Source organism: Neoarius graeffei, chromosome 28 (assembly GCF_027579695.1).
Source record: "Neoarius graeffei isolate fNeoGra1 chromosome 28, fNeoGra1.pri, whole genome shotgun sequence".
Taxonomy (NCBI): Eukaryota; Metazoa; Chordata; class Actinopteri; order Siluriformes; family Ariidae; genus Neoarius; species Neoarius graeffei.
Window position 1 is genome coordinate 27,954,650 of NC_083596.1, and position 23,112 is coordinate 27,977,761.

The 23,112-nt window shown below is 44.0% G+C and overlaps 1 protein-coding gene across 6 annotated transcripts in view; it reads right to left on the minus strand.

The window, feature by feature from the left end:
* Positions 1 to 23,112, minus strand: part of scai (suppressor of cancer cell invasion) — a 274,289-nt gene that overhangs the window by 101,420 nt on the left and 149,757 nt on the right. For 5 of the 6 annotated variants that reach the window (XR_009651884.1, XM_060912894.1, XM_060912893.1 and 2 more), the window contains 2 exons: positions 22,359 to 22,499; positions 22,165 to 22,266 (listed from right to left, as the gene is read on the minus strand). Coding sequence is in view for 5 of the 6 variants with exons in the window: in XM_060912894.1 (XP_060768877.1) it covers positions 22,165 to 22,266; positions 22,359 to 22,499 (243 nt within the window). In the remaining variant the exon portion in view is untranslated. The remainder of the gene's footprint in view (positions 1 to 22,164; positions 22,267 to 22,358; positions 22,500 to 23,112) is intronic. The other variant, XM_060912895.1, reaches the window with a different exon arrangement.

Below are 23,112 nucleotides of genomic sequence, written 5' to 3' on the forward strand. Positions count from 1 at the left end.
ACGCGGTATTATATATTTGTTCACATTTCTAACCTAACCTGGCTGATGCAGCTATTAGTTTTGTTGAAATAAATGCACCAACTATGCAAAATATTGTTGCTTCTTCCATGTTTTCTGCATAATGTTACTCGGGTTTTGTAAGGTAGTAGAAAGGATGTGAAAATGTAAGGTGGTGGGAACGTGTCCCTATGAGTGTGAAAGTATCCATAGTATAGTGGGAAGGTCCCCATAGGATAGTGGTAAGGTGCCCATAAGGTAGTGGGAAGGTGGTGGGTACGTAGTTTCTCGACGTAACTTTATGACATAATAAAAACGTTGCTGGTAGTCCAGAATTTTACATAGTTCCTACGTAAAAACACTACGTAACATCTACCAAACCACTACGTTGTAAGTACGTAGTTACTATGTAAAATTGTTATCTGGGGTGATACTTAGCACCCTTAAGCTGAGCCTAGGCACCAGGGCTGAACGATATGGACAAAATTTCATAACTTGATATTCATGCCAGATATCTCGATATTGATGTGATATATGACATGACTACGGGTTCGGTGAAAACCAAGCATTTTTCAGAAAAATAAAAACATAATACAAAAAAAATGTGGAAAGTGCAGTTTTATTTTTAAGAACTCACTGCCAGTCATCAACATTAACATAAATTACGAATAAATAAATTACAACTCAAACATTTTACTGCAGCTCTGCTTTATCTATATCATCTATATCGTTGCTTTTTCAATATAAATATCTTGAATGTTCATATCTAGATATAGATACGATAACGATATATCATTCAGCTATACTAGGTACATACATTGAGTTTAAGTGTTTTGATGATCTTGCATGTGATCATCTTGTGTTCTCCATCACTGACTGTTATTCTAAGGACATTTTGCATGACACAGGCTCATCATCAAGGAGTAAAACTCTTAAAATATTATATGGTAAGAAATACAAGCAGGTCTGGTTTTCTTTTGAAGATAATGGAAAGTATGTTCTAGCTAATGAGAAACCTGTATTGGGCAGCCACTTAAAAGGCTGTGTTCAAACAAAGAAAGGTCATTTTACAATTATTTTAATAGGAGCTGCCATTTTGTTTTGGTGCAGTCCTAGGGCGAGTCCCTCAGAGTGGGACAAAGCTTTCAAAGTTCTTGAAGCCTGCTTCCCAGTTCTTCATTGTCCCAACTCAATGCTGTTACAATATAGTTCTGTCAAGCTGCTGTGAGACAGTGTTCATTGTTAAAAGCACTACACAATTAAAATTGAATTGAACTCAGTTGACCCCTTTCAGAAGGATAATGCACTTTGCCACACTACAAAAATTGTTCAGGAATATTTTGAGGAACGTGACAGAGGTCAAGCTGTTGACTTGGCCTCCAAATTTCCCACATCTCAGTCTGATTGAGCATCTGTGGGATGTGCTGGATAAATAATTCAGATCGATGGAGGCCCCACCTTACAGAACATGATTACTCATTGACTTTGGAATCATGCATTTATTGAACTAAAAAAAAAAAAAAACTAAAATCACATTTATACTTATTATTAAATGCAGGGCTGCCAACTTTTTGAAATTCGTTGGAGTGAGATTTTTTTTTTTTGGGGGGGGGGGGGGGGGGGGGGGTCGACGGCAAAATTTTTCTGCACACCATGCAGTAAGTGGGAATTTTATATTCAGTTTGATATTCACTTGTCCCCATGCATTCTGGTGTTTTGTTTGTGGGTCGTCCAGCTGGAGATGGACAATGGGGGGGGGGGGGGGGGGGGGGTGTTGAGATTTTGGATTTAGTAGATGTTCCTGCATTCTGGTGGATTTTTGGAGTGGTCTGCTGTGCCATACCTACATTCTTACACACCCTGACTTGCCAGGCCTTCAGCTTGTGGCCAACAAAAGCACCAAGTTTTGGCTTAAAAGCCCCCACACTAGAAAACTACAGATGACTGCCAATGTTCCTGTAGCCCTATAGACCTGTGTTTCAGATTTAAAGGCAAGTTCATGTTTGAAAATATTTCATCAGCTAAGCCTAAACACCTTCTGAATTGAAACTAAATGTTCAGTTTTTAATAACTGTTGCAAAAAAATAAGATTGTCCCTCACTGACTATTCATTATGCATTTAAGGGCTTTCCCCACCACTAGGTTCAGCAGAAGATTGGCATGGGGAAAAATATCAACAGCAAAAGAACAAATAAAATGCTTAAACAGTAAGCAAAATGTGCATGTGCTACAAGAAACATTAAAATGATTAAGTTTGAACAGTATTGAAACACAAAAAGCTGAACCTTGGCCATAGGTGGGAATGTGCACACAAAGTTGGGCTTAAAATTTTTGGTCATACTTAAATAAGCTATATTAATATATTTCTTATTAATTTATTTCTTATCTATGTTTATTAGTAATAGCGCATTCGTCAGGGCCTGTTATCTGACAAATATTCTCTACCTGTCTTGCCCTCTTTGAAACCCTGTCTCCTCAGTATATTGTTCTCTTTTTTTTTTAATTATTCACAAGTTCAAGTTCTTTGATATTACAGGTGACCATGCTTTATTTACTTTAACTGAGCAATTACATACATCATAAATAATTAAAAATAAATATCCTGTAAATAAACAAAAGGTATGGTGGCTAATGGCTCTTCTTGCATTTGTAATATTATCTCTTACTTGTTTTATTTTACAACATTTCCAGTATGGCTTCAAATAAAGTCATAAAGTATGATAACATACAGTAAACAAACTAAAAATGCGCCTTAATAAACGTGTGCTAAGGAGGTGCTCTCCCGTGCTGCTTGTTAGGGAAGATAGAGGCTGCAGCACGGCAGTAGGCCTATAATGATTTAGCATGCCTAGTACACAGCTCTCGATATGGCATTAAATATTCTCATAACACTTATAGGCTAAAACGATTCAGAAACTTTATACAAGTTCATAATTATGCCAGTAACACCACACATTGGCGTGCATATATACAAACCTGTCTGAGACACCCGTCTTCAACTCGGATACCTTCTCTCTCCTCTTCCTCTAAATTGACGGTATGCAATTATCCAACTTCCGGTGAGTGCAGCATCATTAGATGCGCCACCTACCATAGGGGAGTGTGTACAGAAGGGAACACCTCTCTGCCTGTTTAGCCGTGCGTAAGGCGTAATTGATCAATCGCAAGTGGTTGGCGCGACGCAATGGGTAGCCTAGATTAGATAGATAAACTAGATTTTTTTCTAGTGTAAGAAATCGGAGGTATGGCGTGTGAGCGTGTGAAGACAATCAAATGCGTGTGTCTCACGCTCATTGCGTGAGAGTTGGCAGCCCAGTTAAATGTCATGTTAGCCTCAGACATGCACAAGGACACTTCATAAACCAGTTAATATTCATGTCTAACATTTTTGTATGAGCCAAGGTGAACCATCAATATTTCTTAATTGCAGCTGTTTCATAGTCTACTAAGTGTATAGCCAAGTATCTGAATGTTTAAGTTCATATTTCTGTTAAGAAGAAACTCCATGTTTATGCGAGACTCAACAATAAAACTTCTTCTATGCCTGATAACCATTGGAGGCACACAGTTGTCTTACCACAAATATCTGGTTTTAATTTCAATATGTTCTGTGATATGAAATAAACATCCTTTTTATGAGGGCCCGACTATGGCCTGCACCGACTATGGACTATGCACCTTTTTATGAGGGCAGGACTATGGCCTGCACCACAGGTGCAAAGCCTTATTGTTTTTGGCCTGTTTCTTCTTCTTCAGGCCCGAGCACTGGAGGTGCAAGGCCTCTGGTGTCTACCAGAGGTGCAAAGCCCTATTGTATTCATAAGGATTCTTCTTTTAATTAGGACCCAAGCACCATAGGTGCAAAGCCCTATGGTTTCCATTGTGTTTTACCTCCTCCTCCTCGTTATTATTAGGGCCCGAGCACCGAGGGCCTGCACCATAGGTGCAAGGCCCTATTGTTTCTGTAAGGATTTTTTTCTTCTTCTTTTTCTTCAACACTTTGCCATTTTGGAGGTGGTTCCCATGGACGAAAACTCATGAAATTTGGTCCACATATCAGTCATGTACACCACTACGCAGAAATAGGGTTTGACACCCCAGGTGTCTCCGGGAGACGCCATAGCACCCCCACATGTCATTGAGACACCTATCCGGTATATAGTTTCACCTATCCATGTTAAATTTGATAGGTGTGTGGAGTGCGCCTAGGCGAACAAAATTGCAACATACATTGCATCAGTCATACTCAACAGGAAGTGAGATATTTTGGTTTTGTGCGTTTTGACACGTTACATTTTAACATACTCTCGTCTGAAGATATCCACATGCCCAAAGTCACCCTCTGGTATAGCGCCACCATTTGGACATGGACAGTAATGACTCCATTGTCAAAACACGTGTTACATTTTGACATACTCTTCCTAAGCGGTTGGTTGAATTCATGCCATATTTGGTATACCTGATGTCAATATGTTGCTGATTTTAAATTGTGAAGGGATTTGCGATATCTTGTAAGATGTTGAAATGGCAAACCAATAAATTTATATGTTACACCATGCAAACAGGAAGTGTGTCATAAATTCACCATGCATTGCCAGATATGGCTAAGACTGAACAGGTTATAGGATATACTGGTTCTGATGATATCCATATGCCCAATTTGACCCTGTAGTACAGCGCCACCTTTTGAGACTGGACAGTAATAACTCCATTGCCAAAAAACTCAAACTCAGGAAATTTGGTACACCTCAGTCCTGGCCACTGGTACTCATGGATAGAGGCTTGACCCCGGGTGTGTCTACGGGACTCCATAGCGCCCCCACAGATCATTAAGACTTCTGCCTGGTATATAGTTTCATGTATCCATGTCAAAATTGGTAGGTGTGTGGGGTGCTCCAAGATGAACAAAACTGAAACATACAATGTTTTAGCCAATTGACTTGTGACAGAATTTGCAATATCTTGCATGATGTTGAACTGGCGAACCAATAAATTTATGTTTCACCATGCAAACAGGAAGTGTGTCATAAATTCACCATGCATTGCCTGATATGGCTAAAACTTCACAGGTTATAGGATATAATGGTTTTGATGACATCCACATCCCCATACTGACCCTCTGGTATCGCGCCACCATTCTGACCAGGACAGTAATGACTGCATTGCCAAAAAATTAAAACTCATGAAATTTTGTACATGCATCAATCCTGGCAAACACTACCCAGGGATGGAGGCATGGCAACGGGTGTGTCCAAGGAACTCCATAGTGCCCCCATGTGTCATTGAGACTCCTGCCCAGTATATAGCTTCACCTATCTGTGTCAAATTTGGTAGATGTGATTTTGTTCGTCTACGGCAGGGGTTCCCAACCTTTTCTATGTCAGGGCCCACTCGAAGATCTCACAAATGTCCGCGGCCCACCACTGACCCAATAAATAATACCAAGGCAAATGAATGCATTTTAAGACCAATTTTTATTTTAATATTAAAAATGGAACATTTAGGACTGAATAGAACTATCATGAAAAATGCAGTAACCGCATAAAAGGGTAACATTTTATTATTTTGATGTGAAAATAGAATATTACGGAGCCCGGATAGTGTCATCCCGCTTAATATTTTTAGACTTCACTTTTGCGTTCCCTCGCAATACTTTTGCATTCCCTCGCAATAATTTTGCGTGCCCTCACTTTTGCATTCCCTCGCAATAATTTTGCGTGCCCTCGCAATAATTTTGCGTTCCCTCGCAATACTTGTGTGGCAGCGGGGGCGTGGTCAAGCATCGGTCTGTGACAGGAGGGCGGAGTCAGGGAAGGTAAGTGGCAGAATCACTACACCTGTGGTTAATTGATGTTTGTGTGTCTTCCCAGCGACCGCGCCCTATGTAAGAAGAGAGAGCGAGAGCAGAGGGAGCTCTCTCCCCAACCAGACGGCTGATGTGTGTGTGTGTGTGTGTGTGTGTGTGTGTGTGTGTGTGTGTGTGTGAGAGAGAGAGAGAGAGTATATGAACGCTGAAAAGCTGAATAAAGAGAGTTTTGTGAAATCAGTTCTGTCCTGCCGTCCTTCTGCGCTCCACCCACATACACGAACCGCTACAGTGGTGCCGAAACCTGGGATCAGCACAGAAAGACGGCAGGACAGAACTGATTTCACAAAACTCTCTTTATTCAGCTTTTCAGCGTTCATATACTCTCTCACACACATCAGCCGTCTGGTTGTGGAGAGAGCTCCCTCTGCTCTCGCTCCTTAAATAGGGCGCGGTCACTGGGAAGACACAGAAACATCAATTAACGACAGGTGTAGTGATTCTGCCACTTACCTTCCCTGACTCCGCCCTCCTGTCACAGACCGATGCTTGACCAAGCCCCCGCTGCCACACAAGTATTGCGAGGGAAAGCAAAAGTGAAGTCTAAAAATATTAAGCGGGATGACACTATCCGGGCTCCGTAGTACGGATCTGTAGAACATTTGGGACTGAACTGAATTAATATGCAGGAAGGTCAGTGTGCATTACCCAACAACATCATATATTCTGTCAAGAAAATAACTGCAATGAAGCAAAACCAATGCATTGCACCTAATGTGAAGGCTGATGTTGCATGGTGCCAACCAGATACTTTATGTCTGGCACAATGGATGACAGTCGAAGTCGAAGATCTGGCTCAACATTCAGTTTATTTCTGTACTTTGTCTTCAGCGCCACTAGTGCAGAAAACCCGCACTCACATACAGTGGTGCTTGAAAGTTTGTGAACCCCTTAGAATTTTCTATATTTCTGCATAAATATGACCTAAAACATCATCAGATTTTCACACAAGTCCTTAAAGTTGATAAAGAGAACCCAGTTAAACAAATGAGACAAAAATATTATACTTGGTCATTTATTTATTGAGGAAAATGATCCAATATTACATACCTGTGAGTGGCAAAAGTATGTGAACCTTTGCTTTCAGTATCTGGTGTGACCTCCTTGTGCAGCATTAACTGCAACTAAACATTTGCGGTAACTGTTGATCAGTCCTGCACACTGGCTTGGAAGAATTTTAGCCCATTCCTCTGTACAGAACAGCTTCAACTCTGGGATGTTGGTGGGTTTCCTCACATGAACTGCTCACTTCAGGTCCTCCCACAACATTTCCATTGGATTAAGGTCAGGACTTTGACTTGGCCATTCCAAAACATTAACTTTATCCCTCTTTAACCATTCTTTGGTAGAACGACTTGTGTGCTTAGGGTCGTTGTCTTGCTGCATGATCCACCTTCTCTTGAGATTCACTTCATGGACAGATGTCATGACATTTTCCTTTAGAATTTGCTGGTATAACTCAGAATTCATTGTTCCATCAATGATGGCAAGTCATCCTGGACCAGATGCAGTAAAACAGGCCCAAACCATGATACTGCCACCACCATGTTTCACAGATGGGATAAGGTTCTGATGCTGGAATGCAGTGCTTTCCTTTCTCCAAACATAACGCTTCTCATTTAAACCAAAAAGTTCTATTTCAGTCTCATCCGTCCACAAAACATTTTTCCAATAACCTTCTGGCTTGTCCACGTGATCTTTTGCAAACTGCAGACGAGCAGCAATGTTCTTTTTGGAGAGCAGTGGCTTTCCCCTTGCAACCCTGCCATGCACACCATTGTTGTTCAGTGTTCTCCTGATGGTGGACTCATGAACCTTAACATTAGCCAATGTGAGAGAGGCCTTCAGTTGTTTAGAAGTTACCCTGGGGTCTTTTGTGACCTCGCCAACTATTACACGCCTTGTTTTTGGAGTGATCTTTGCTGGTCGACCACTCCTGGGGAGGGTAACAATGGCCTTGCATTTCCTCCATTTGTACACAATCTGTCTGACTGTAGATTGGTGGAGTCCAAAGTCTTTAGAGATGGTTTTGTAACCTTTTCCAGCCTGATGAGCATCTACAACGCTTTTTCTGAGGTCCTCAAAAATCTCTTTTGTTCGTGCCATGATGCACTTCCACAAACATGTGTTGTGAAGATCAGACTTTGATAGATCCCTGTTCTTTAAATAAAACAGGGTGCCCACTCACACCTGATTGTCATCCCATTGATTGAAAACACCTGACTCGAATTTCACCTTTAAACTGACTGCTAATTCTAGAGGTTCACATACTTTTGCCACTCACAGATATGTAATATTGGATCATTTTCCTCACTCAGTAAATGACCAAGTATAATATTTTTGTCTAATTTGTTTAACTGGGTTTTCTTTATCTACTTTTAGGACTTGTGTGAAAATCTGATGTTTTAGGTCATATTTATGCAGAAATATAGAAAATTCTCAAGTGTTCACGAACTTTCAAGCACCACTGTACGTTGCCTTAGCCATACTCAAAAGGAAGTGAGATTTTTGGTTTTGTGCATTTTGACACGCGTTACATTTTAACATACTCCTCCTTGGGGGTTTGTTGGATTCATGCCATATTTGGTATACTTGATGTCAAGACATTGCAGATGTTAAATTGCAAAATGATTTGTGATATCTTGCATGATGTTGAAATGGCCAACCAATAAATTTATACGTTATGCCACGCAAACAGGAAGTGTGTCAAATTCACCATGCATTGCCTGATTGTTAGGGTTTTGCTGGGATTCGAACCTGGTTCGTTGGTGTGATAATCCAGCAAACCCCCACTAGGCCACCAGGGGGATGACTCAAATGCAGAGGCGTGAGGCGGAAGTAGAAAAAGAATCAAAAGGTTTATTTAAACTATATACACTATATACAGGGCAAAACAAAAGACAAAAAAAAACCAAAGAGTAAAATCCAAAAGAAAAGCAAAGTGCAAAAATACAAAAGCTAAGAAGATCAAAAAACACAGTACAAAGGAAACTGGAGATAAACATAACAGCACAAAGACTCCGTGACAAGAGGACTGAACTCAGGGGTATAAATAGACAAACTAATTAAGGACACAGGTGAAGATAATTAGGCAATTAACACAAACACAAAACACAGGAACAGTGGCGGCCTCTAGAGGCCAAAATAAACACGACATGAAAAGGAAATAACAGCGGCCTCTAGAGGCCAAAACAGTCCTAGTCCTAACAGGACCCCCCCCTCTAGGAGCGTCTCCTGACGTTCCCAGGGCGATCCGGATGGGCCGAATGGAAGTCCCGACATAGTTCTTTATCAAGGACATCCCGAGCAGGAACCCAGCAGCGCTCCTCAGGACCATAGCCCTCCCAGTCCACCAGATATTGCAACCCGCCGCGGACCCGGCGGGAGTCAAGCAGGCGATTCACAGTGAACACAGTCTGCCCCTGGAAGATGCGGGGGGGTGGGGGGTTCCTAGGGGCAGGGGCATACGTAGACGTCAGTACGGGCCGTAACAGGGAAACATGGAAAGTGGGGTTGATCCTCAGAGTCCGGGGCAACTGGAGCCGGTAGGAGACAGGGTTCACCCTGCGCACCACCTTGAAGGGGCCAATGTAGCGAGGAGCAAGCTTGCGGTTCTCCACCCGCAGTGGAAGGTCCTTAGTGGACAGCCAAACACGCTGCCCAGGGCGGAAAGCGTGTGCAGGTCTTCTATGGCGGTTGGCCTGAGTCTGGTTGGTTCTGGAGGTCTGTATGAGGGTCTTCCTGACCTTGCTCCAGGTCTTGCGACACCGTCTCACATATTGGTTGACCGAGGGCACCCCCGCGTCCTCCTCCTGGTCCGGGAACAGAGGTGGCTGGAACCCGAATTGGCACTGGAATGGCGACAGCTTGGTGGCCGATGACTGCAGGGTGTTGTGGGCGTACTCCGCCCATGGCAGCCAGGTGCTCCACGATGTCGGGTTATCCATAGCCAGGCCTCGCAGGGTGGTTTCCAGGTCCTGGTTGAGCCTCTCCGTCTGACCATTGGACTGTGGGTGAAACCCAGAGGAGAGGCTGGCAGTGGCTCCGATGACCTTGCAGAACCCGTGCCACACTCGGGAGGAGAACTGGGGCCCTCGGTCTGAGACGATGTCCTGTGGAAGACCAAAGACTCGGAAGACATGATTAAACAAAAGTTTCGCAGTTTCAAGAGCAGAGGGGAGTTTGCACAGTGGTATGAAGCGGCAGGCCTTGGAGAATCTGTCAACTAAGACCAAAATGACCGTGTTACCTTGTGACTCAGGGAGACCCGTGATAAAGTCGACTGCCACGTGGGACCAGGGACGCCGGGGAATGGTCAGAGGATGCAGGAGACCCTGGGGACGCTGTCGTGGGTTCTTGGTTCTGGTGCAAACCTCACAGGACAGGACAAATGACCTTACTTCCTTCTCCATGTTAGGCCACCAGAAGCGTCTTTTCAGGAAGTCCAGGGTCCTCCGAGCTCCCGGGTGGGCGGTGAGAGGGGAAGAGTGACCCCACTGGAGAACCTTGGCCCGGGCTTGATGTGGGACGTACAAGAGGCCTGGTGGCCCCGTCCCAGGACCGGGGTCCTGGCGTTGGGCTCGTCGGACAGCCTCCTCAATACCCCAGCGGACAGGGGCCACAATCCGGGACACAGGGATAATAGGCCCGACTTCATTCTCCCTGTTAGTGGCAGAGAACAGTCTGGACAGTGCGTCAGGTTTGGTGTTCTTGGAGCCGGGGCGGTATGAGAGGGTGAAGTCAAACCGACTGAAAAACAGGGCCCACCTAGCCTGTCGAGGGTTCAGTCTCTTGGCTTGCTGGAGGTACTCCAGGTTCTTGTGGTCAGTCCAAACCAGGAATGGATGTTGTGCTCCCTCCAGCCAGTGCCTCCACTCCTCAAGGGCCAGTTTGACCGCTAGCAGTTCTCGATCCCCCACATCGTACCGGGACTCAGCAGGACTCAGGCGGTGGGAGAAGTAAGCGCAGGGGTGCAGCTTTCCTTCCGAACGTTGAGAGAGCACCGCGCCGACACCACTGTCCGAGGCGTCCACCTCCACGATGAATGGTTGGGAGGTGTCCGGGAGAACCAGAATGGGTGCCGTGCAGAAGCGGTCCTTGAGGTCTTTGAACGCCTTTTCTGCCTGAGGAGACCAGCCATAAGATCCACCTGTCCCTTTGGTGAGGTCTGACATGGGTGCTGCCACAGAACTGAAGTTCCTGATGAACTTGCGGTAGAAGTTAGCGAATCCTAAGAACCGCTGAACCTCCTTAACGGACTTGGGAGTAGGCCAATCCCGGACGGCCAGGGTCTTGGCAGGGTCCATTTGGAGTTGGCCTGTCCGTACAATAAATCCCAGAAAGGAGACCTCGGGAACATGAAATTCGCATTTCTGGGCCTTGGCGAACAGATTGTTCTGTAGCAGCCTCTGGAGAACCTGGCGGACATGGTGGCGGTGCTCCTGCACGGTCTTGGAAAAGATAAGGATGTCGTCGAGGTAGACAAAAACGTATAGGTTAATCATGTCCCTTAAGACGTCGTTGATTAGGGCCTGAAAAACAGCTGGTGCGTTGGTGAGTCCGAAGGGCATCACCTGGTATTCGTAGTGCCCAGACGGGGTGTTAAAGGCAGTCTTCCACTCGTCTCCCTGTCGGATACGGATGAGGTGGTATGCGTTCCGTAGGTCCAACTTGGTGAAGACGGTGGCGCCTTGGAGCAGGTCGAAAGCTGTGGACATCAGCGGAAGGGGATATCGGTTGCGCACAGTGATCTTATTCAGGCCCCTGTAATCAATACATGGTCGGAGCCCCCCATCCTTCTTGCCGACAAAGAAGAAGCCGGCTCCAGCAGGTGAAGTGGAGGGTCGAATAAACCCAGAGACCAGGGCATCTTTGAGGTATTCCTCCATGGCCTTGCGTTCTGGCTGAGAGAGTGAAAACAGTCTGCCACGAGGAGGGGTAGTCCCAGGGAGCAAGTCGATGGCACAGTCGTAGGCCCGGTGCGGAGGAAGAACGGCGGCCCTGCTCTTGCTGAATACCTCCTTGAGATCCCAGTACTCTGTGGGAACTTGAGATAACTCGGTGAGATCAGGGGGCTCGGCAGGAGACACAGGAGAGCTAGAGAGCAGACAAGAGGCATGGCATGCAGGGCCCCATTCCACAACCTGGCTTGTTACCCAGTCTATGCGAGGGTTGTGGCGAGTAAGCCAAGGAAGGCCTAGAATAACTGGGAACTCAGGTGAAGGAATCAGGTGCAGGGATATTTCTTCCTTGTGACCTTGAGACTGGAGGAAAACTGGAGAAGTAACTTGGGTGACTCTTCCATCACCTAACGCTTGGCCATCGAGGGCAGACACAGACAGTGGGACTTCAAGAGGTGCAGTCGGAATATTGATGCTTTGGGCGAAGTGAATATCCATAAAGTTCCCAGCCGCCCCTGAGTCTATCAAAGCTTGACAAGAGTGGACAGACTCACCCCAGGAGATGGAGACCGGGATGTAGATTCCTTGGCCAGGGAGTCCGGGAGAGAGGGTAGGCCCCGTCACAACCCTCCCTCGGCTGGACGGGGCGGTCCTTTTCCCAAGAGTTCGGGACATGATGCTCGGAAGTGACCAGGCTTGCCACAGTAGATGCAGCACTTGTCCCTCCTTCTGCGCTCCCTCTCAGATGCGGAGAGGCGAGTACGACCCACTTGCATGGGTTCTGGACAGTCACTGAAGGAGGTAGACGGTCTCCAGGTAGAGGTAGGGAGGCTGGGGGGGCTCAAGGCTTGGTGGCGTTCTCTCATCCTGTTATCCAGACGAATAGCATGTGAGATGAGGGTTTCGAGGTCACTTGGGCATCCAATAGAGGCCAGACCGTCCTTGATGGGGTCAGACAGACCATGGTGGAAGGCTGACACCAGGGCAGTCTCGTTCCATCCACTTACTGCTGCGAGTGTTCGGAACGAGATGGCGTAATCTGCGACGCTTCCTCCTTGCCGGATGGACATGAGCTTTCGGGCTGCGTCGGTACTGATGTCTGCCTGATCGAAGACCCGAAGCATCTCTTCAGAAAACAGCTGGAAATCAAAGCACTCAGGTCCCTGTCTTTGCCAGATAGCAGTAGCCCAGGCTCGCGCCTTACCAGCTAATAAGGTGATCACAAAGGCAATCTTGCGGCGATCCGTAGTGTAGGTGGTAGGCTGAAGCTCAAAGGTGAGTTGACACTGAGTAAGGAACTCTCGGCACTCACTGTGCTTGCCGTCATACCTCTGTGGTGCAGGAAGGCTGGGTTCGCGAGGTGAAGAAGGCAGCATTGCAGGAGGCACTGGAGCAGGAGTGGGAGCTGGATCAGGAGCAGGAGATGCAGGCAGAGATGTCAGCTGTGCCAGGGTTTTCCCAATTTGCTGAAGCAGTTCCTCGTGGCGAGCGAGGGCCTCACGTTGGCTGGTGAGCGTACGTCCATGAGCGTCCATGGTCGCTCCGAAGCGTGTCAAAGCTGCCATAATTCCCTGAAGGTTGGCCGGGTAGACAGTTGAAGCAGCCTCTGCTGAGTCGGTCATGACGGAGTCTTTCTGTTAGGGTTTTGCTGGGATTCGAACCTGGTTCGTTGGTGTGATAATCCAGCAAACCCCCACTAGGCCACCAGGGGGATGACTCAAATGCAGAGGCGTGAGGCGGAAGTAGAAAAAGAATCAAAAGGTTTATTTAAACTATATACACTATATACAGGGCAAAACAAAAGACAAAAAAAAACCAAAGAGTAAAATCCAAAAGAAAAGCAAAGTGCAAAAATACAAAAGCTAAGAAGATCAAAAAACACAGTACAAAGGAAACTGGAGATAAACATAACAGCACAAAGACTCCGTGACAAGAGGACTGAACTCAGGGGTATAAATAGACAAACTAATTAAGGACACAGGTGAAGATAATTAGGCAATTAACACAAACACAAAACACAGGAACAGTGGCGGCCTCTAGAGGCCAAAATAAACACGACATGAAAAGGAAATAACAGCGGCCTCTAGAGGCCAAAACAGTCCTAGTCCTAACACTGATATGGCTAAAAATTCACAGGTTAAAGGATATAATGGTTTTGATGACATCCACATTCGCAATTTGACCCTCTGGTATAGTGCCACCATATGGTCCTGTACAGTAATGGGTCCATTCCCTAAAAACTCTGACTCTTGAAATTTGGTACACACATCATTCCTAGCCACTGCTACTCAGGGTTAGAGGGTTGGCCCCGGGTGTGTCCAGGGGACGCCATAGCACCCCCAACATGACACTGAGACTTCTGCCCAATATAAAGTTTCACCTATCCATGTCAAATTTGGCAGGTGCGTGGCGTGCCCCAAGATGAACAAAATTGCAGTCTTCATTCTATTAGCCATCCTCAACAGGAAGTGTGTCATTTTTTGGTTTTGTGCATTTTGACATACTCCAAGACAGTTTTGTGTCTTCATGCCATATTTGGGGTACATGATGTCAAGATGTTGCTGACTGAGTTGTAAAGGGATTTGCAATATCTTGCAAGATGTTGAAATGGCGAAACAAATTTATACATTACGCCACGCAAACAGGAAGCATGTCCTAAATTCACCATGCATTGCCTGATACAGCTCAAACTTCACAGGTTATAGGATATAATGTTACCGGACTGGGCCTGGTCCCGGAGCTCTATTGCACCCCCGAGAACAAGCTATGGTTGAGATGAAGTTGCTTGGATTGGCACGAGATTTGGTGTGATCGATACTCTTGAGATGTTGGATGGAATGTGGGACTTTGAAATTTTCTCGCACTGTTTTGAGGGGCTTACAAAGGCTAAAAATTAATGGAATTTTGCACATATATTTGTCCTATGATACAATTTGAGTTAATATGGTAAATTCGTCTAGCTGGGCTTCATTAACTCCATAGCGCCACCTAGTTCAAAAATACAGATTTGACACCTTGTACATATTCAAAAACTCATGAAATTTGGTAGACATGTCAGGAATGTACACCACTACTCAACAATAGGGGCTTGACCCCAGGTGTGTCCAGGGGACTCCATAGCACTTCCATATGACATTGAGACTCCTGCACAGTATGTAGTTTCACCTATCCATGTCAAATTTGGTAGGTGTGTGGAGTGCCCCGAGACCAACAAAATTCCAATATACATTGCATCAGCCATATTCAACAGGAAGTGAGATATTTTTGGTTTTGATGTGTTACATTTTAACGAACTCCTTGGCGGTTTGTTGGATTCATGCTGTATTTGGAATACGTCATGTCAAGATGTTGCTGATTTTAAATTGCGAAGGGATTTCCAATATCTTGCAAGATGTTGAAATGGCGACCCAATAAATTTATATGTTATGCCATGCAAACAGGAAGTGAGTCATAAATTCACCATGCATTGCCTGATATGGCTCAAACTTCACAGGTTATAGGATATCATGGTTCTGAAGATCTCCACATGCCCAAAGACACCCTCTGGTATAGCACCACCATTTGGACATGGACAGTAATGACTCCATTGCCAAAACACCAGTTACATTTTGATGTACTCGTCCTTGGCGGTTTGTTGGATTCATGCCATATTTGGTGTACGTCATGTGAAGATGCTGCTGATTTTAAATTGCAAAGGGATTTCTGATATCTTGCAAGATGCTGAAATGGTACACCAATAAATTTGTGTTACGCCACATGAACAGGAAGCGGGTCATAAATTCACCGTGAATTGTCTGATATGGCTAAAAATTCACAGGTTATAGGATATGATGGTTCTGATGATTTGCACATGCCCAATTTGACCCTTTGGCATAGCGACACAATTTGGACCTGGACAGTAATGATTCCATTGCATAAAAACTTTGAATCATGAAATTTGGTACACACATCAGTCCTTGCCACTGCCTCTCAGGGATAGAGGCTTGGCCTCAAGTGTGAGGGCCCTTTATCACCACAAGCAGTATATTTCGTATTGTAACTGAATTTGGAGTGGATGATTTAAAGGAGAACAATGAGACAGACCTGTCAAGTAGACCCTTGCTTTACTGTCACTGAAGACTACAATTTTAAAGAATCTTGTAGTTAAATATAATGGTGTTTCATAGAGAAAATGGATGTGAAATCTCTACAACTGAATTAAAACAATTATTTAGCATGCTAGCACAGTGTAGCACAAGTTAGTCTTGTTGGTATAAATCAGTATTTTAATGTCACAAATGCAGGTAAATGACTCACCTGAGGATTTACTACTCTGTCCTGTATGGAGTAAAATTCACAAGTAACCGTAGATGAGATTTATTATTGATTAGCTTGAAGTTAAAATGAAGTAAAAAATACTGCTGAAGGTGAGGAGTCCTATGTCTGCACAATGGGTCTTCAGTGATGAATTAAGTTTGCAGTGTCCTATTCTGCTGTAATCATTGTGCTATGCCTGAGTGATGGCTACTGAATTGGTTGGTTCTGTTTGCAGGGTTAAAGAGAGAGAATTAAAAAAAAGACATGTTAATGCTACAATTGTGTTCATGTGTGGTCCTTTTGAATGCAACATTTGGTGATGAGGATGGCTAATATTTCCAGGGTTTCCCCATACATAGACCATTGTGTGGCACAGCGCCACACAATGGATTCCTAGCGCCGCACAATCAGACTGGCGATTTTGAAAAAAAAAAAGTTCCGATGCGTATCGTTCTGTTCATTCATAGTGCTCTTTCTTCTCGTTTGTGCGTGCGCACACAGAGACAGACAGAGAGGCGTGCCAATTAAAAATAACCAGGGATGAGAATTTTCTGCTGATTGGCGGATTTCCGACTTTTTCAGACCAAAATGATCGTATTTGAGATTGATGTAAACCCATTGAGAAATTCTCGGGGGGGGGGGTTGTATGGTTAGCGATCTGTGGTCACCTTATAACGCAGACATCCCAAGTGTCCCGGAAGTTCCGGGAGTCTCCCGCATATTGATAGCGGCTCCCTGATGCCCGCACACTGAAGAATATCTCCCGGAATCTAGAGCAAGCGAGCAAGCGCGTGCACGCCAAACATTAATATCTGCCTCGCGCATATGACGGAGTGCGCGAGGGAGCGCGAGAGAGAGTGCATGCTAGACAAAGAGCATCCTGATTAGGTTACTCAGCAAAATAAGCCAATCAGCTTTCAGTGTGGGCGGGCTTTTATCTCTTTTCTCGAGGACCGAAGTTTTCAGTTGAGTCAGTGCAGCCTACAGGATCGGCATGGCAGAGAGAGAGCGCGCACCCCAAAAAAAACAAAGTACAAAACCCACTTCACCTCAGATTACACAAGAGAATCTCCCTGTCTAATAATCTCCCTGTCTAATAAGGGTCAACAATAATGACAGTTTCGCGCGACGTACTGTTTGCAACAGTGATTTCAGCATTGCCCATGGTGGCTTAAATGATTGCAAAGGACATGTTGAGGTGAGGAGTGTCATTTCATGTGCATTATATTTAGGTCTACAACAGGCTGGCATGAAAAGACCAAACTTATTGAAGATTTCCGTAAAGTAACAATGTATGAATATACATCATATATATCAAATACACATCATATACAAGTGTGTATCTTTTATAAATGGGGTTAGCTTATCTAATGTAGCATGTTGGGGAGAATCATAGTATCATATCTATATTTCTGATAAAATTTTAGGTATGATACCATGTATAACTCTCCTACTTATTGCTCATTTCATAGGGGGGAATTGCTGGCATGTGCCGCGCAGGAGCGTCTGCCCAAACTTTAGGCTGAGATGAACTTATAGTTTTTGATTTAAAAAAAAAATTCCAATATGTAATGCCCATTGTACATGCCTGTTCTTTAATTCAAAATCACCATCTTGATCTTCAAATTGACCATATGGTATATGTATTACATTACACAACATCCTGTCCAGATAAAACCTAGTTAGTACACACAACAGTTGAAAGGGAAGTGATAAGTGATGTTGAATGTTGCCTGCTTAATATGCAAGACCTCCTGCTACCATGATAACATCAGAAGAAAGCTTAAGAGAATTATATGATAGAACTTTTTTCTGGTTTGCACTTCATTTTAAAGGATTAGAGTATTCAAAGACATGAATAGCAAAAATGCAGAAATATAATACTGTAGAGCTCGTTTATATTAAAAAGTGCACTGATTTTTTGAAATCATCAAATGTGAATTGATTAAAAACATGTCTCTTGTACCATATTAATCATTTTCACCTGGTAGTCCACCAAGAAGGGGAATTTATTTCCAAATAAATTGCAACTTTTTGCTGATAAAATTGATGGTTTTGGGGTTAAAAAAAAAAAAAGCCAAAAATCATTAGCTCCCTGCCCCTGGGCCCCACTGGGTGCCTGCAGCCCCCAAACCCCTGGCTTTTTTCAGACTTTAATATTTTTCATTCTCATCCCTGAATAACGCAGCCTTCCCGATTCGCCTTCCGACCCCTTATTTTAAAAGGTAGCCTACGTCATGCTCGTGATGAGCTTTATCATAGCCTTCTTGGCTTACAGGAAACGGACATCCCTGAGTCAGGCTATAAACCAATTTTGATGCATACAGTAGCAGCCTGACGCGAGGAACCGGCCTTATTGCATTATCCTGTTTATCCCGCTTCAGCATTCATGCAAGTTTATTAATAATGGCTTGACATTCACAATAAATAAGGATTTCCCACTAGCCTAAATAAAATGTTATACTCGCAGGGATGCCTAGTTGATGCTGTCTGAAGCATAAAATCTGAATATTTTAAAAAACATCTTTATTAGCTTTATTGGCGAAGTAGCTAAACCATCACTGCACTGGATTTCTCAGCTATGAATAGAGTAAGCACATAGAAATTCAGTATTCCTTTATTTTTTTGATGTAATGGAAATTTAGTGCTTTGATGAAGAAAATGTACTTTATCCATAGATTAAAACAGACCTCAGGAATAGGCTCCAAGGGGAACACCTGGCAGCCTGCTTACGAATCTCCATAAATGGTCCCGAACCCAATGACTTCCCTTACGATAGGGCACTTGAGTTTTTTTCAGGAAGCCACGCAGAATTAAATGTTCTGATAGGGCATGCAGGCTTTGCACCAATTAGGGTAATGCTTTTTCATTATTGTTAGTTGCCTTGGTGTTACCTTAAGTGGTTTCTTACATCTAATTATGATATTTTACTTTATTATTATTTTGTTACATTATACTATTTATTTCATTTTAGTATTGGTTGAGGTAAGTGTTGAATTCAATATTTAAAATAAAAACCTCCAGCTTGTTTTTTGCAATTTATTCCTTGAATGTCAACTAAAGAATGATTGAAAAATTGCCACCAAAAAGGCAAAAAACTAAACTTTAACTTCAATTTTGGTGAGTAATTTTCATAAATTTAAAAGACATGTTTTCCACCAACATCAAGCCCAGCAAACTAATGGCCTGCCCTGTAATGTAAAGTTGGGTCGAGGAATGAAACCAGGCAGGATTCTGGTAAAAATTGTTTTAGCTGTCTTCTCTTAAACAACTTAAAAGAATTTAGATTGAACTGAATAATCTCAAATGCTTCTTGTAGCTTTAAAATAGTCCCAGCAGGTGACTCTGAAGAAAAATACTGTGTTTGAACACCGCCCGCTGTAAACACTTTGCATACACCCCAATGACCAACTCCACCGACCGCCACGACACCACCGCGCACGATTCCCTCATCGGCACAGTGGAGCACCACAAATTGCTACTTGGTCTGTGGGAAACGCTGATTTCTCTTCAGTTACCATTGCATTCCAATTAGAAACTATAGCAGAGTGTGCACAATGCTAACTATGCAGCAAGTTGCCACATCTAGCTGTGCAGCTCCCTCCAATTGCTCTCTCCACTCGAGGCAGCCCCCTAGCCACAGCAATGCACTGGAACCCAACACCTTGGCTGTCCTCACTAAGTTCGTTGACTGGGACAACAGCAGTATTTTCAGCCATGCCCACAACAGCCCTGCAGCAACTGTGGATCTTGGTCTCATGCCTCAAGAGCCCAGAACTGCCCAGCCTGTGGCCAGACATACCATAGCTGTAGCAACTGAAATCATTTTGTCGCAGTCTATTGCTCTTCCGTAGCCAGGTCAGAAGGCCAGGCAATTCTGACCACCACTACACATTTGCAGGCCTAGGCTGCCTTCACCCACCAATCTCTCCTCAAAATGTCTGTTAAGCCTATCTTCTAGCCACTGCGCCAAATCCCACTGGCCCTCCATGATGGGGTCTGAGTGAAGCTACAGCAGGATGCTGGATTCTAGCATCATTGAGGCAGTGCTTCACCCTGGGTCTCAAATCTGATGGTGGCTAGGAAGAAGTCGGGGGCATGTCTGTGTCGATGTACATGCAGTGAATAAGGCAATGATTCCTGACAAGTTTCCACTGCCCACCTCACAAGAGCTCATAGCTCAATTCCACAGCTCTAGTTTTCTCCAAACTTGACCTCAGACAAGGATACTTACAGGCACCTCTGCATCCCAGCAGCAAAAACTTCACAGCTTTTTATAAAACTTCACAGCTTTTATAAAACATGTATTTCACTGCATCTGTATGCCATTTGGCCTTAGCTTCACTCCCAGCTGCTTCCAGAAGGTCAAGGTCTCTGTGTTTGCTGACATACCAAGTGTGGCCATATATGTAGAAACTGTCGTACTGTACATGGGCCCACTACTAAGATTCATCATCAGTGACTCAGTTTTCACAGTTCTAGCCAAGTAAAGGCTAACACACTGCTGAAAAATATGTCTTCTCTGTGCCAGCCACTGAGTTTGTAGGCTTCCAGCTGTCAGCAGGTGTCACAAATCCACTCCAGTACAACATGGACACCATTCAGGCCATCCCTGAGCCCAGCTGAGCCATGCAGGTTGCCTCCTTCCTGAGCATGACAGATTATTAACTTAAGTTTCTCACTCAGTACTCTTACATCACTCCAAGTGTTGGCTTATTTTGATATCTCCAGTCCAATCTTCGTGACCTGTGATGCATCAACCACTGCGATAGGGTGTTGAGAAGTCCATTGCCTTTGTCTCCTGTGCCCTGAACCAGACTGAGCAGCAGTACTCAGTGGGTGAGCATGAAGCTTTAGTCTGCATCTGGGCCTGTGAAAGGTGGCACCTGTATCTCTATGGTTGCTCCTTCACCCTAAGGACAGATCACCAGACACTGACCACACTACTGTCCACATCTGTAACAGGCCACAAGCCACTAAGGATACACCACTGACTCCACCAGTACAACTTTAGCCTACAATTCATCCCAGGCAGGGTGAATGTTGTGGCTGACCTGCTCTCTGTCTCTTTCTCTGCCTTGTCCCTACAGATGGGCACTGAATGTGTAGAACAGGATATTATTCAGCTGTTACACATGCCCCACCAGGCCACTGTCTCTCTGCAGAGGAGCTCAAGGATGCTTCTGAAGAGGACCCTATCCTCTATTAGCTCCATATCTATATCCAGAACGGTTGGCTTCAAAGTGTCTGAGGAGCTGGCTGTGTTTTCCTAAGTCAAACAGGAGTGGTCTTGCTGGAACGACATTTGGCACACAAGCTTTTGAAAGTAGAGAAATAAAAGCAGAGCATTCCTTAGCATTCTGCTTTCACCATGGTGCATAAGGGCCACTGGGGTATTTGTGAATGAAACAGGGACATTGAGGCCTTCGTCAAGGACTGCTCTATCTGTCTTGGAAGTGGCAAGACTGGCCACCAGGTTCCCCCAGCCTTACCTGACCACCTCAGCACTGGGATCACCTGCAGCTGGATATCTGTGATGAGATCTACAGGGTCCCCCACCACCAAAGTGGTGGTTGCCTATGACCAGCACTCCAAATGGCCAGAGCTCACTACAGCTACTGGTTCTGTGACCTCTCAGATCATCGACTTCTTGGACTCTCTCTCTCCACATGTTGGGGCATCTTGAAAACTATCACCACTGACAACAGCCCTCAACTGGTCTCTGCAGAGTTTATAATAATAATAATAATAATAATAATAATAATAATGAAGTTAAATTTATTTCACAATCCCAAGGTCACTTTACAAAAGGGATGAAAAAAGGCAAACCAGTAAGCATGTAAGAGAAATGTTCATGGAAAAGATAAGTGCAAACAGGATGCACTTTAGGACAATTTGGGGTGCCTTTGCTTTGTTTGCCTTGTTAATTAAAAAGCCGATTTTGACTATTTTAAATTAAATACATAAGAAAATCTGGAAAAGGGGATCTGAATACTTTCCAATATAGGATACAGATTTGAATAAATTTGGCTGGGTCATTTTTGTAAGCAGCAACTACACAGACATCAAGAATAAAGGTTATGTGTGCAGGAAATATGTGCTCACCTTGAAGGAAGCCGAAAGGAAGGTGTAAAGTTGGCTGAAGGTGGGTTTGTATAGAAGGTATTTGTGAGGGTTCTCTCGCTTGGTTGGCTTTTCACTGGGCTCCTGGAAAAAGAGAGAAATGAAAGCCTCAGAAAGTGAGTGTGTCAAAGTGATGAAAAGGAGAGGGGAAAAAGAGATGATAAAGAACACTCAACAGTGATAGAAGTGGGGAGAGTGCAAGAGTCTTCTCTTACAAGTGTCCCTGGTTTGGTGGTTTGGGTGGCAAGGTTCACTGGTTCTCGCTCGAGGGCCTGGAGCATGCGAAACATGTCGATGGTCAACTCGCTGAACTTCACCTGAGTAAAGAGATTTTTAAAATCACGTTGCTTGTGTTTTAAAATTTAATTGCTTGTGTTTTAATGCTGCTGAATATTTTGGAATTTCTCCCTGGTAGAAAAATGCTTTGGCAAGCTACTTTTGGAAGTCTGAATTAATCTCACTACTGTAAGTGATACACCTTCAGAGAAAAATCAAGGCAGTAGTGTAGTAGTAGTAGTAGTGAAGTATTTAAACACACACGTCATAAAAATAAAATAACTACTGTACTTAAAACTATAAAGTGCATTTTTTCATGATGAGCATAATACAAATAATAAATTGCATAAAAACACAATGTCAAAAACCATAACACAATTGGTATCCACTTTATTTTCAGTGTTCCAATGGACCCAACCTGTTTGAAGGTTTTTGTCCAAGACTTACGGTTAGCCATTTCAGTTAACTAGTTTGTACTGATCACTCATTATTACATCTACTGACATTACCATTTAACATCTAATAGTTCATGTTAATTATGGATTCATGGAAACCTTGTTTGTGTGGTTAGGGCTTGCCTTAATAACTAGCACAAACAAAAGATTTTCTAAGAGTAGCTGTTTTTATACCATAAACTACACAATAGAGCTGAAT